At 35.3% G+C, this 13393-nt stretch overlaps 3 protein-coding genes and 1 long non-coding RNA gene across 10 annotated transcripts; 2 read left to right on the top strand and 2 right to left on the bottom strand.

The window, feature by feature from the left end:
- Positions 1 to 215: 215 nt before the first annotated feature.
- Positions 216 to 6555, bottom strand: LOC111499643. 3 transcript variants are annotated; one of them, XR_002720980.1, is made up of 4 exons: positions 6295 to 6551; positions 3383 to 3483; positions 1398 to 1522; positions 216 to 356 (listed from the first exon to the last, which is right to left on the bottom strand). XR_002720980.1 is itself a non-coding variant. In XM_023151260.1 (4 exons), exons 1-4 carry the CDS (start codon positions 6453 to 6455, stop codon positions 230 to 232), a joined length of 504 nt encoding a protein of 167 aa, XP_023007028.1. In that variant the 5' UTR covers positions 6456 to 6555; the 3' UTR covers positions 216 to 229. The 3 variants fall into 3 exon arrangements, 2 of the variants coding, with proteins under 2 accessions (XP_023007028.1, XP_023007029.1); XM_023151260.1 differs by lacking the exon at positions 3383 to 3483 and adding an exon at positions 1211 to 1301 and having other exon boundaries at positions 6295 to 6555; XM_023151261.1 differs by lacking the exon at positions 3383 to 3483 and having other exon boundaries at positions 6295 to 6547.
- On the top strand, positions 1534 to 4558 carry LOC111499642 (very-long-chain (3R)-3-hydroxyacyl-CoA dehydratase 2). Of its 2 annotated transcripts, XM_023151259.1 has the most exons (10): positions 1534 to 1901; positions 1974 to 2059; positions 2145 to 2192; positions 2275 to 2363; positions 2456 to 2509; positions 2588 to 2655; positions 2747 to 2796; positions 3237 to 3334; positions 3442 to 3548; positions 4112 to 4558. In XM_023151259.1, exons 1-9 carry the CDS (start codon positions 1843 to 1845, stop codon positions 3544 to 3546), a joined length of 657 nt encoding a protein of 218 aa, XP_023007027.1. In that variant the 5' UTR covers positions 1534 to 1842; the 3' UTR covers positions 3547 to 3548; positions 4112 to 4558. The 2 variants fall into 2 exon arrangements, with proteins under 2 accessions (XP_023007027.1, XP_023007026.1); XM_023151258.1 differs by having other exon boundaries at positions 1534 to 2059.
- A 2012-nt stretch (positions 6556 to 8567) lies between the features above and the next one.
- Positions 8568 to 12915, bottom strand: LOC111499861. 3 transcript variants are annotated; one of them, XR_002721017.1, is made up of 4 exons: positions 12489 to 12915; positions 12087 to 12377; positions 10889 to 11640; positions 8568 to 8865 (listed from the first exon to the last, which is right to left on the bottom strand). It is a non-coding gene; the product is annotated as an uncharacterized LOC111499861 (long non-coding RNA). The 3 variants fall into 3 exon arrangements; XR_002721018.1 differs by lacking the exon at positions 8568 to 8865 and adding an exon at positions 8910 to 9412; XR_002721019.1 differs by lacking the exon at positions 8568 to 8865 and adding an exon at positions 10149 to 10299.
- On the top strand, positions 10007 to 11769 carry LOC111499860. 2 transcript variants are annotated; one of them, XM_023151564.1, is made up of 2 exons: positions 10007 to 10150; positions 10777 to 11769. In XM_023151564.1, the coding sequence occupies exons 1-2, from the start codon at positions 10031 to 10033 to the stop codon at positions 11668 to 11670; spliced, it is 1014 nt and encodes a 337-aa protein (XP_023007332.1). In that variant the 5' UTR covers positions 10007 to 10030; the 3' UTR covers positions 11671 to 11769. The 2 variants fall into 2 exon arrangements, with proteins under 2 accessions (XP_023007332.1, XP_023007333.1); XM_023151565.1 differs by lacking the exon at positions 10007 to 10150 and adding an exon at positions 10311 to 10652.
- Positions 12916 to 13393: the final 478 nt, after the last annotated feature.

Genomic DNA, 13393 nt, shown 5'->3' with positions numbered 1-13393 from the left:
TTATTTATTTATTAACCGAGTCTAAATTATATCTTCTTAGTAGTAGAGTTCCATTAACGTTATCGATTCAATCCTATCCTTTAAATTACAAATGATAATTATAATTTAATTCTCGTGATTTTAAAATTTTGATTTGGTCTACATGATTTTATTTTTATTTTAAGATTTTTGCATATGATAAGCACGATTTTTGTATCTAACCTTTTCAAATATAAAGATCAAACCTCACCTAATCTTCAAATGGAGAAGTAAGAGAGAGGATAGGGAATGACTTACAATTTTCACGAAATTTTGATAAGTGGAAGAGCATATTCAACAGTATGATACACTTGATGCCCTTCCAAAAGCCATCCCTCCTACAATTTGTCAAAAGAAAAATAATTATGATACAATGGCAAATAGTATCCTATCATCCTTCTCAAATTTATTAAATAGAAAAAAAATATTAATTGATGTTGTGAGTTAATTTTTATCCTTTTTTCTTATATATATATATATATATAACCCATCAATGTGGACATCGAGTTGTGAGATCGTTTATCGATAGGAGAGGGGAACGAAACATTCATTATAAGGATGTGGAAACATCTCTTTAGTAGACGCATTTTAAAATTATGAGGCTATAGGTCATACGTAATGGGTCAAGTCGGACAAAAACTGCTAGCAGTGGACTTGGGCTGTTACAAAATGACATGAGAGCCCGACACTGTGGTGTGCCAACAAGGACGCTGGTCCCTAAGAGAGGTGAATTGTGAGATCCCATATCGGTTGGAAAGGGAAACGAACTTTCTTATAAGGGTTTGGAAATCTCTCCCTAGTAAACGTGTGTTAAAATCGTGAGACTGACAACCATGCGTAATGGACAAAATGGACAATATCTACTAACGGTGAACTTTGACTTTTACACGAACATTGCTACGTCTTACAAAGCCTTGCTAGCTCTATAGATGGGTTGACTATAGCCTTAGCTCACCAAAAAGCCACTTATAATCAAACTCTGATCTTTCCCCACTCGATTAGCCACCAACGAGATTGGTGTCGTCAATCGAACATTCAAGGAGGACCTAGAAGTCATCCATGTGAAAAATGTTAATGCAACACAAGAACGATAGCAAACACTAGTAGCCCTCAATGGAGCATTGGGTCAGCGTATCCAATTTTGGTGAATAAAATTGATTCCCTATGTAACCTTATGCTCAACGTGTCTTACAGTTTACGGTATATATCTCCTTTTGGGCCACAATAGTTTGCCACACTTTGATGCTTGACGCAATTGGTGCAGGATGTGATAGTAATCACTTCTACAAGAGCCGATGATTCTCAGCCACATTCATAAGGGGGAGAACAAGTTGGGGCTGGGATTTCCATCGGGCAAGAGAGAGATAGAGAGAGAGTACCTCTGGGCAGCCCATGCGCCAGAATAGGGCAGAGGCAAACACATAAATGAGTACTCAGACAGACCTTCACGCCCTCCAGAGCACAACGGGGAAACGGGCGGCTGGGTTTTACCGTCGGATGAATCCTACGCAACAAAATTTTATATCATTCAATTCTGTTACCCATCGGATAAAATTTTACCCAAATCTCATGATGAACGTCTCGTAAAAATGCCTAGACTTTAACGTGCTTTGTTACGCCATTGGATGAATAAATGAATGAATAAATGAATGAATGAATAATCACCCAGAAAGTCTGGGAATTTATCGACTTTCTAGTCCAGAAATTATCAAAACAAAACCCACATTAATTCCAACTCAAATCCTCCATTGAAATTCATCGACTTTCTATTTCTATTTCCATTTCCATTTGACGGAGGTTACTGTTCAAGCTGCCGACAACAGAATGTCTCGCCTATCCAACTTCTATCTGCTAACTTACAACTCCGTCCAAGCTTTTGGCTGGTATGTTTCATTTTTCTCGCCTTATCTTTTAATTTTTTTTTGTCGCCATGGATCTGTGTTTCTTGTTGGCAGGACGATTTCTCTTTACAGACTTCTAGACAATTTTGTAGCCACCAAATCTACTAGTGGTGCTTACTCTTCTGTGGGAGAACTTATCTGTAAGTTTCAACCCATTTGTTTGGTTCCTTGAAAAGTTCGTAGAATCTGATAGAAAATGTTGAAAGCTTTCCTTTTTCTTCAAAGGTTTCCTGCAGACTGCTGCATTCTTGGAAATTATTCATGGAGCTATTGGTAATTTAAACGAACTTTGGTATCATTCTCTTGTTTGGTATCTAAATTTTGATAAGGTAGTGTTTTCCCCTTTAAATTTCAGGCCTGGTACCAACTGGAGTGTTGCTTCCTCTAATGCAATGGGGCGGGAGGGTTCATTTTCTGGTTGCAGTTGTTCGTCAACTTCATGAGGTTTTCTCTCCTCATTTTGTTGCATTTTTTTATCCTAGAAAGACGCAGTTTCTTGTTGGAGTTCTTCATAATTCTTTCTTTTTGTTTGACAGGTTCAACAGTTGCCTTCTGTTTTCATCACTTTCCTGGCTTGGAGCTTATCTGAGGTAAATTCTTTCCTTTTTCCTTCAAGATTTGTTTTCCAATTGGGTTTCTGGATTTTTACTGTGATGAAATGGATTCAGGTCATCAGATATTCTCATCATGCTTTGAATTGCTTGGGAGTTGGCCTATTTTGGCTTACATATCTTAGGTACTGCCGGAATGTTCTTCCAAAGTTCTTCATGTACTCAAAATTAGAAAAATACTTATAATTCTTAAATTTGTGTTATTGTTTCTTCTAGGTACACCGCCTTCATAATTCTCTATCCAATTGGAGTGACAATTGGTGAAAGTGAGTACACAATATTCAATTTATCTTGATTTCTATAACTTGATATCCAAGGGAGTGCTTAGTTCACAGGTTGGGTTGTACAGTCTAGTGTTTGTGGAGCTGGGCAAAGGTGTGCTATCTTTTCTACTAGCTATATAACCCAAACTTCTTAAATACAATCAGAAACCATATATTTTTAGATATCACAAGCCAAGGAACGAAATATATGCTACACTAAACCTTGGTTTCTAGATTTTATTCCTCTATGCAATCTAAATACCGGTACATAACCCGAGCTTCCCGTACTTATCGAAACCATGAGCTGAACATCCCCTCTTCTCATTACCAAGATTATGTTTTTACTTGTATAGTTTACTGTGAGTGATTCACAGAACAAAAACTAATGTTCTATTTTATCAAGGAAAAGTTCATGGGTAAACTTATTAGAAGCATTTGTGCAGTGTGGCTCATGTACCAAGCAATTCCTTTTATGATAAAGAACAACCTCTATGCAGATGCCTTCAGTTACCTTCCCTTCAGCTATTACAATGCCATCAAGGTATGTTCAAACACTCGGGAGATCATTCTAGGAAATTATTCTTTTTACCTGAAAATGAGACCACTCCAGATGTAAAACTTATCCTCAAATCTAATATCGTTGTTCAGGTTCTGCTTTTCGTGTACCCATTATTTTTCTTGAAACTATACCTACATCTGTTCAAGCAAAGGAAATCAAAATTGGGTAAGCAGCACAAGAAGAAGAGAAACTGAAGGTTAGTCCAATCTGGTATAATCTCCGGTAGACAACTTATTCTTAGAAGTTTCGTAGAGTAATATTTATCTGAAAGTCCTGTTCACTGATCCTCCTGGCCTGAGCTCTCAGTAACGAAGAAATATTTTCTATCTCTATAAAGTGAATATCCCGACTCTCTAAGATTTGCTTAATCTCGAGATTCTAAAGTCTATTAAATACTATAAGGAAGACTCCCCGAGCAAGAGATGCTCTTAGTATCGATCTCCTCTGAAGGTACGTGTACATAATCATGACATCCCCATTGAATATGGTGGAATGAGGGTGTACTCTCCCCGTCTCAGTTTGTGTTTAGAGAAAGGAACCAAACTCTGGTGGGGTGAATTGAGATGGTTGATTGATTCATTTAATTAGAAGGCATCACGATATATATTTGATCATCATAAGTGGGTGAATTTGATTCAATAGTATCTAGTGCTAGATTGTTAGTCGGCAGATAAACAAAGGAAAAGGTTATAATGTTTGGAATCAATACCATCTTTTTGTTCTGTCTTTATTACCACTTTTTTTCTCTTTCACCAACAGATACCAGAAAAGCACAATCTACAATGATTTTTCCAGTGACCAGAAACGAGGAAAAGCAGAAGAATATAAAGTTATGAGCCATACATGGTATTTATCAGGACTGGTGACACTGAATTATGTTTCTATTGGTTGATTTTTCCACGTTCAATTGAACTTCTTTCTAGATACTACCAACCAACCCACCGTCAAGAACACTTTTAATTAACAATGAGTTTATGCTATCTGACGCAGAAGCGGCTGAATTGAAATCTAATTTGCTTATTAAAATAAGATATTGTCTCAGCAAGTAGTTTCTTTAAAATATATTATCATCAACAAACTGTCTGGCACATGTATAGATATATATTTTCTTGTTAAAGGGTGCCTATCAGTTATGCTAGCTTGAAACATTGTGACTTGAGATATGATTTCATCTTGATATAAAGTTGTCTAATCAACTTGTTTCTCGAAAATTATATTCAAGTGGGGAACAATGTGTACTAAGAAACTCATTTGTTATTACAGAAAACTCCTCATACCCATCTAATTCCTCGTTAACCACAAGAAAAGAGAGAAAGATTGTAAATCAAGCAACACTGCAGTAACATAGATGAAAAGAAATTCATCTTTTTGCTTCTTGTTTGACATGCTTGCATGTTTGGTAGTCAAAATTACCTTTGTTTTATGCAAATTATTCTGAGAACTAGTCTTTTGTAAAATATTTGTTTTTAAAAAATATAATAACTCTTAAAAGAACTCCATAAAAGGTTAAAAAAACAAAGAGTAAATAATTTTGACTTAACCAGAAAAAGGATTACTATAATATATTATATAGCTGCCTCACTTTAAAGGACAATTTAACATCTATAGATCTGTTCATTAATATATATACCAAAAATAGTTCAAGATTTAAAAATGCGGTTTCTAAACAAATAAACTGAATCTTTTTTTTTTATCCTAGAACATTTTAAACTTTTGTTTCCGTCCGTGACTTTTAATTTAAACATTCAATCTTCTTTGAACTCTTCCCTTAGTCTCTGTTGTAGAAGTCACAGCACAGGATATGATATAAGACATATGGACCACTAATGGTTTTATGTTTCATTTTTATTAGCTTATAACTAAGAGTTTTCAAACTGTAAGCACTAGATTAAAGTTCTAAAAGTCTAAGACTTAAACAATGAAGGAATGTGTAAACATGTTTATGTTGATAAATGCATGCCAATTACAATTGACCGTGTGAATACTACTATCAATCATGTTTTTTTAACAGAGATAAGACTAATGACATTATTACAACAATAAACTAGATGGAATAATTTAAGCTTTTTGACGTATGAAATGGGATATAAACTTAGAAATTGAAGGAGGAGATTGAAATAAATGGAGGGGAAAGAACATATTTCCCCTTGGCAAATACTAAGCATTCAAATATATGATTGCAAGGGCCATGATTTTATTCCAAGGAAAAAAAAAAGATGTTTTTGACTTTCTGTGTCCACTAATCTATTGATTGCTTTTGCATCTGTCTTTTCGGTTCGGTGGTCTCCTTCACCAAGCTTTTATGTCTAAAAAATATCCACTCTTTATTACCCCTTTCTCCCCTCCACCCTTTTTCTTTTATATTTTCCCGAGACACCCACCAAATCTAATCATTTCGTAAAAGCAGAATGAAAGTATGTATTGACTTTTTGAGCTTTGAACGTGTTAGTTTATATGCAGAGACAGACAGACAGTCACAAAAATATGCAGCCCACCACCACCACCACCACCACTCGTCTCTCCCTCTGCCGTCAGTCTTCATACACTACATTATACCATGCTACCCCCCTACGCATTGACAAATGGCAATAACAACCCTTCTCCTATACTAAAAATTCATTGAGGACTTTTATCAAACATTTGGCGGGCAATCCTTTACCTCCCCAAATTTCATACCCCTCAGTGGGCACTCTCCCCCTTTGCTATACAGCCAATCTAAATGCTAACAATACAGTAACAACAACGACCAATCAAAAGGCCCAGGAAGGGGTTTGATTACTTGGGTAGCTGGAATTAAGAATCCTATGACACAGAATTGAGTTTTTCAAGCACATTGGGTGTTGCTTTTTGGTTATAATCATGGCAATCATAACTATGAACCAACATTTCTAAGTTTTAATCACTCTAATAACAACCTAACTCAAAAGTATTCAGAAATTTACCTGTCGAATTCTTCTTCCTTCCCCTGCGAAAAACACTTTCCGTCTCGACAAACCCAATTAACCCGAGCTCCAAAATGATTATTCCCAGTGAATTTCCCGTCCAAGAATTTTGCTGGAATATCTTCGTCGGTTAAATTATGACCACCATTTGTCGCAATCATCTTCCTTCCATTTTTTGAACACTCTCTCTCTCTCTCAAAAAATGAAAACCCTTTTTCCCTTGATTATTCTATCAGTAATCATCAAATTTTAATTGATAGATAATAACTCCCATCATTATTCAGTTTTTTTTTCCTATTTTAAAATTATTTTAATCATTTTGCTAAAATTGTAAACATATGTGTTAAAGTGGCTTTATGAAGTTACCCCAATTAGTATTGAATTAAATTTAAATATATTTTAATTGTATTTATGACTCAATAATATTATATTACAAAGAGGAAAAGTATTCATAGAAATAATTATGATTCAAATTATCAATTTCTTTTAAGTTGGGTCATCAAATTCAATGTTTGCTTAAAAATGAAAAAGGAAACTCAATTGATAAGAGAATTATTTTTGTGATAAAAAATTAAATTAAATTAAGTCCAATCAATTTCACTTTTAATAATTAAAAATATATATTAGTTTTTTCAAGGAGGGAACTTTTTATTTGGCTTATAACATTTATTTAACTTATTGTCCCATCCCATCAACTCACTTAAATTCAATTTAAAGGAATGTCGAGTGAGTACGAGCATAGGTAGATTGGTTTGATTTTTTTTTTTTTTTTGGAGCGGGCTGAGTTGGTGACTTGAATATGACTTAATATCGAGATATCTAATTTAGAGAGGGTCAGGTTGGATTGTTCGTTTTTTTTTTTTTAATTTATATTTAATATATCTTATTTATTCATAATACATGTTGCGTTAATAACTAAAGTATTGTATAACTTAAATATCTAATATTCACGAGCAACAAGCAACAACTCATTATGAAGATTTGTTACAAACGTTATACATTCATAATATTTATAACAATCTTAAGAGTAGATTTGGATTGGGTTGTGAACTATAGTTTTTCATTGATCGAGTTGACCGGCCTAAAAAAATTATAACCTGCTACTAAACTAAAATTTTTTAATTTTTAAAGATTTAATTGAGAAAAAAAATTTAACCCAAGTTAGGTAAAACGAGTTGCTCGAGTTATCCGGTCTTAGAACACTCTTGCAATGGAAAAAAATAAAATCTAAAATTAAGAAAATTGATAAAGAAAAAATTACTTTTTTTAATGGTAATTTAAAAAAAAATTAATTGTGTTTGAACCGAACCCAAGTTGGTTAATACATATTGTTTAAGTTATTGGATCATATGAACGTTTCAACTAAAAAACAAAATCGAGAATGATGTTTATAAATATTTAAAATACAAAAACAAATGGGATAATTAAAAAAACAAATTATTTATATCAGAAAAAACATCAATATAAAGTAAGAAAAGAAAAGCATATTTTACCGTACGGTTGTTTGAGAATTAGAATAGGACATAGATGAACTCATACTTATCACCACTAATTTAAATTAAATTAAAAATATATATATAATTTTGGGGGGGGGGGGGGGGGGGGGCAGGCACGTGCAAGCTAGAAATAGCCACGTACGTAGCACGATTAATTGGCAGTTGCATGTGCCACATCACACGGTGTAGAGAGAAAAAAAAGGTTCACCGAATCATGCAGAAAACCCAGCGCCACGTATGCAGGACGACGACGCCAGCTTGGACCTTTGTCCAGGTGTCAACTTCCCAATGGCCCCTCTCAGACACATACCGAACTTCCCATGTGAATTTGCAGTCCACGACAATCCCCTTCCAATTCTATAGACGTCTCTGCTAATTAACCCCCCTAATCCCACCCTTATTATGATTTGGACATATTTTCCAAAGATTATTTAATATTTAAATTAAATTATTATACGTAACGCTATGTTTCTAGACTGGGAGGTCATATGTGGTTGACGTCTTGACACACGTCATGATCATGAAGAAAAAAAAGCATAGGTTAGTTTAATATTGATGCACATTATAAGGTTCCATGTGTACATATAATATATTTAAAGTTTGATAATTTTTGCGATATTCCATGGATTGGTCGACAGGTAAAGTCGTTGCTGTTAGGAAGCTAGGGAGGTAAAAGCGAATTTGGTCTCCTCTTTTTTGGACAGTTCTCTCATGTAACGTAAAATTACAAAGAATCCCACTTTATTTTTTATTTTTTTTGAAGGTCAATCTTCTCTTTACAATATTACAATAACATAAAATAAACATTAATTAGAAAGTCATTGAAAACGATAACTAATTTAAGTAGAAAAGAATGTTACAATCTTACTGTGAAGAGAGTAAGTCGTGAGTGACCCCTTATGTGCCAATGAGATAAGATGGTGACACAGCAATAGTGTCCAACAAACAATGGGAAGACCGAGACAAGACGAGTGTCATGATGTGATTGAGTAGATAGTGGATCATCTAAAACACCATAAAAACATGCATGGATTGATCATTTGAACATTTTAGTTCATAGATGTGGATCTCGGACCTATGACAAAGAAAAAAGAAGTGATCGAGAAGAAACTTAAACAAAAAGTAGTTAGTCTCAATTCATTTTCTCTCATCGTCATCGCCCCCTTCTCCCGACATAGCGATACTATTGTCAGGCGAGAAGGATCGTCACTTTTTTCTCCGCCGTTTAGGTGGCGCATGAGGAGAAGGTAACTCTCTCGACACTGTTAACGGTGTTGCTTTGAAAAATCCCTATCCCTTTACTTTTCAGCCGCCGTTTTCAATCCCATTTGCTCAAAGATTCCAATTCTTTCACACTCTGCCTCTGCCAACTTTAAGGGCTTACCGCTCATTGCCGCTGGCTTTCACGTTCACTGCTGTAACCTAGGTAACTTTCGTCGTAAAAACATAGTCGCTGGAGGTGGTGCGATTGGATTGAAGGAGGCGATATTGTGGCGGTTTTGACATTGTTTCTGGGTTATTTGGTAAATTTTGGTAAGAGCTTTTGATGAATATGGTAAATTTTGGCGTTGATATAACCTCTAGCAACGAGTTTCTACAGAAGCCCTTTCCAATGAACATATCTGCATCACAATTTCTTGCTCAAAATTCTTGTAGAGACAAAAAAGAAATAGAAATCTATAAAACATAAAATCAGTTTAAAGTGGTATCAAGAACTAGGACCATAGAAATGGAAGACAATAAGGGCTTTTAATGGGCCCATTTCTTTAACAAGTACCAACCCCTTTCTACACGTAAAAAATATCACAGTAGATAAGAGAGAGACAGAGAGATCTGTGGGAGGGAAATAAAATTTCAAAGGAAATAATCTAGAAAGGTGGGTTTCGGAGGGGAATTTATACAAGGAAAATCTAACCGGTCTTTACTGCTTGACCTGCATGTGAGAGAGAGAGAGAGAGAGAGGTGTTTCCATTTTTTGAGCAAGGAGAGAGAGTAGGCACAGAGATGAAGGGGTTTATAATGGAATTCAATACGCCCCTGTTCTTGGGCGTAGAATTTGGAATTTTCATTTCTTTCTATACATGACCCTCTTTTCTTTTCCTTTCTTTTGTTCTCTATTATTTTTCTTTCTTGACGCCGACTACCTTTCTCTGCAACTTTGTGGAAAAAAAAAAAAAAAACCATTTTTCTCTCTCTCTCTCTCTAGCTTGTCCTGTCCTATCATTCTCATCAATTTATAAATGTCTCAAGGTCCAACTTTCTTTCTTAAACACCCCCTATATCTTCCTCCCTTCTCACTCCCTCTTGAGCAACCAGGAGAAACCATGGAGGACTTGAGCAGTTTGTGGAGATTTCAGGAGGTGGGTCTCTCTCTCTCTCTCTCTCTCTCTTCATGTGCTAACAGTTGGTTCAGTTCATTTCTTCTTCTGGGTTTTCTCAATTTTTGAAGGCCTTTACTTTGCAATCATTGTTTGTTTGATCTTCCTCTCTCCCTCCCTCACTCTGTTTTCTGTTTTCAATGCAAAATGATCGTCTAAGGTCATCCAACTTAGATGCCATAATGATTTACTACAACACAAAGGTTTTTTTTTCCTCTCTATTCTCTTGCGGGGGAAAAGAACTACAAATGCTCTATTTGTCTTGTTCCAAGTAGCAGCAGGGGTGGGGAGTAACAGTGTTTGTGCTGTTCACATGTGTGTGCTGACCTTTTTGATCTAAGCATGTTTGGTTGCAAATGGAAAAGAATATGTCGGTATTGATGAGAATAATTCCTTATGTTATTCCTAAGGATTGATTAATGGTGCCTAATTTGCAGCATTAATTGACAACGGACTTTGAATTCCAACCTGATTCCCCAATAGTGTATCACTATCTACCCACTCTTTCTCTCTCTTATCTTGTCAATGAGCCTGTAATGGGGATTCTCTCTCTATTTAGAAGAAACTTTTTTTCTGCTGATACTGACAAATCTAGTTTGAATTTGCAGAACGTGGAGGAGTTGAAGCAGAAACTCATGCAGACGACTTTCGAACTAGAGTCCTTAAAAATGGAAGCAAATGAAGAAAGTATAAAGAACAAAGAGAAAGTGAAGAGCTTACTTCTTCTCCTGCAGGCAGCATATGAAGAAAGAGACGAAGCAAGAGATCAGCTGCAGAAACTGATGAGCAAATTTGTGCCAAGTACTACTGCAACTGAATTACCAGCCCTGCTTCTTTTCCAACCTGAAAGCCCTCTCAACATACCCACCAAAGCAAATTCAAGCATCACAGAATCAAACAGTCTCTATGAAACTTATAATCACCAATCTTATGGTTCTTCACCTGCAGATTCTTTCTTTGATGGAGTTTCATCACCAGATTTCTCTACTGCAAACATGGCTGATTCATGCAAAATGAGCTTTGTAAATCAGCCATATGTCACGGAGTATAATGCCCCGCAGCCTCTGGCCACAGGCGTGGACACTCCCAAAACAGAAAAGCCCGATCCATTTTCTGCAGTGATTGATAATCTTGTAAAGGGAAAAGCGTTACCTCAGAAAGGCAAGCTTCTGCAAGCTGTTACAGAAGCAGGACCTTTACTTCAGACGCTTCTGGTTGCTGGACCGCTTCCCCAATGGCGTAATCCTCCGCCATTGCAAGCCTTTAAGATTCCCTCTCTTCTAGTGAATGGCTGCAACACTAAGAACATCAATCAAAACCTTCCTTCAAAACCCAGTAGCCCTTCCCCAAAGCCACTGCATTCTCTTTTACACACTGAAATGTTTCGTGGATCTTCTCAAATTTGTTCAGCTTCTTCCATGTTTAGCTTCAACAGTGCCTTTCTGATGGCTCCAAATGTTAACACTCAGATTCTAGCAGCAAAGAGACAGAAAATTCAATGACCACCATTGTACAAATCAATATCTGGAGTTGGCAGTGTAAAAAATGACTTAGTAGTCTTATTGACGTGATTTGAAGTTTCAATTACATTAAAGTTAACTTCACCGATCCTCTCATGCTAATCAATCTAAACTTCAATTTTTTTCCACAGTAGAAGGAAATGACAAGAAACAAGGAAAAAAAGTTAAACGTGGGAGCAGGGCTCGTTAATTTGATTGACAAGAAACTCTAACTTCTTGCATTGTTATCTGAATATTATGTCTAGCATTCAATATCTTTGTTCGTTTTCTGCTTGAATATCATCTAAATATAATTTTGATCTGCTTGTAGATGGAGAAATTCAGGTGCAAGATTCCCCTTTCTTCTTATTTATTGACCAAAAGAATAATCATTGAAATCCTTCGCTAACCTTTATTACCTTCAAGTGCTTTCGTTTCATCTACGAGTTTGTAGTCTTACGCATCGAGTTCACCGCCACCAATTCCGGCGCCTGATTACTCTAGCTGGAGTCCGTGGTCAATTTCGATGCTCGCCACCGTATATCTCGTCTTTCAACTGTTGAACACCTAGAGAAAATTGAAACGACGTTACCTTGTCCTTTATGGTTTGATTTCCGATCGGCCTAGGTCCAATTTGTGGAAAAAACCTAACAATCCTTCTCCGCCAATCCATAGCCATGGATTGAAGGCCTCGACGATTCGTTTGCTTCCTATATCGCAGTTAAAAAAGAATGACGAACCCAAATCAACGCCAAGTATCAATACGGAATGCGCTGTTTGTTATGACGAATTCCAATAATGAAAATTAATTAAACACTAACCGAATTGCAATCATTCGTTTCATAGTTATTGAATTGGCGCCTGATTCCGTGACCATTCGATTTGCTCTCACTGCAGATCACGCGTCTTGAGTTTCTCTGACGATTGCCCTAATTCTGATTCTTCGTCGGCAATGCTGTAGACGCTCGAAAGGGAAGGCGTTATACGAGAAAGAGTAGTGCATTATCAAACACTTGGTACTCAAATTCTGCAGAGCTCGTAATCGAGAAGAGATGCATCATCAGTTCATGGAGGAGATCAACGAAACTGATGAACAGATCATTTGCAAGCCGATTTTTGAATCATTTGAAGAAGCCAGTTTAAATTGATAGAAGGCACCATCTGTGATGCAGCAGAGTCGACGGTGATTTTATTCTAAGTCTTTCATCTACCGATCCCATATCATTTGTCCAATGAAGATCTGTCGCTAAAAATACAGTATTCACGTCTCAACCTTCGAAGTTGATAAATTAATTAAAAAAAAAGGAAAAACGGATATTTTTTTCTAAAAATAAACTTTTTAAAAATTTATTAATATTTTTTTTTTAACTTTTTTTTAAAAATTAAAAAATTCCTTAGTATTATTGTTTAAAATATGCATATAAAATTATAAAATTATAAAAATAATATTAACATGTTCAATTTTTTTCAAAAAAATGTATATTGATACCTTGGAAATTATTATAAAATTTTTAATGTTATTTTTGAAAATTTACAAGTATTTTTTAAATTTGATATTTATATTTTAAAAGTTTAAAAGTTTTTTCTAAAGTAAATTTAAAAGTATTTTTTAAACACTTTAAAAGTTAATTGTTATATTTTTAATTATTGATTTAGTCTTAGTTTTTTAATTAGTTTATCCATTCCCAAATAAGGAAATTTGTTGAATTTTAATAATAAATTTTTA

This window comes from Cucurbita maxima, unplaced genomic scaffold, assembly GCF_002738345.1.
Source record: "Cucurbita maxima cultivar Rimu unplaced genomic scaffold, Cmax_1.0 Cma_Scf00027, whole genome shotgun sequence".
NCBI classification, from domain to species: domain Eukaryota; kingdom Viridiplantae; phylum Streptophyta; class Magnoliopsida; order Cucurbitales; family Cucurbitaceae; genus Cucurbita; species Cucurbita maxima.
The sequence above is the reverse complement of the archived record's forward strand: the minus strand, read 5'-3'. Positions and strand labels throughout refer to the sequence as shown.

Coding starts and splice junctions, on each gene's coding strand:
- LOC111499642 (XM_023151258.1), top strand. CDS start 1,843: ATGTCTCGCCTATCCAACTTCTATCTGCTAACTTACAACTCCGTCCAA. Junction 2,510..2,587: donor TGGCTTGGAGCTTATCTGAG/GTAAATTCTTTC, acceptor AAATGGATTCAG/GTCATCAGATATTCTCATCA. Junction 2,797..3,236: donor TGGAGTGACAATTGGTGAAA/GTGAGTACACAA, acceptor GCATTTGTGCAG/TGTGGCTCATGTACCAAGCA.
- LOC111499643 (XM_023151260.1), bottom strand. CDS start 6,455: ATGATTGCGACAAATGGTGGTCATAATTTAACCGACGAAGATATTCCA. Junction 1,302..1,397: donor GGCGCATGGGCTGCCCAGAG/GTACTCTCTCTC, acceptor CGGCTCTTGTAG/AAGTGATTACTATCACATCC. Junction 357..1,210: donor GGAGATATATACCGTAAACT/GTAAGACACGTT, acceptor GACAAATTGTAG/GAGGGATGGCTTTTGGAAGG.
- LOC111499860 (XM_023151564.1), top strand. CDS start 10,031: ATGTCTCAAGGTCCAACTTTCTTTCTTAAACACCCCCTATATCTTCCT. Junction 10,151..10,776: donor GTTTGTGGAGATTTCAGGAG/GTGGGTCTCTCT, acceptor TTGAATTTGCAG/AACGTGGAGGAGTTGAAGCA.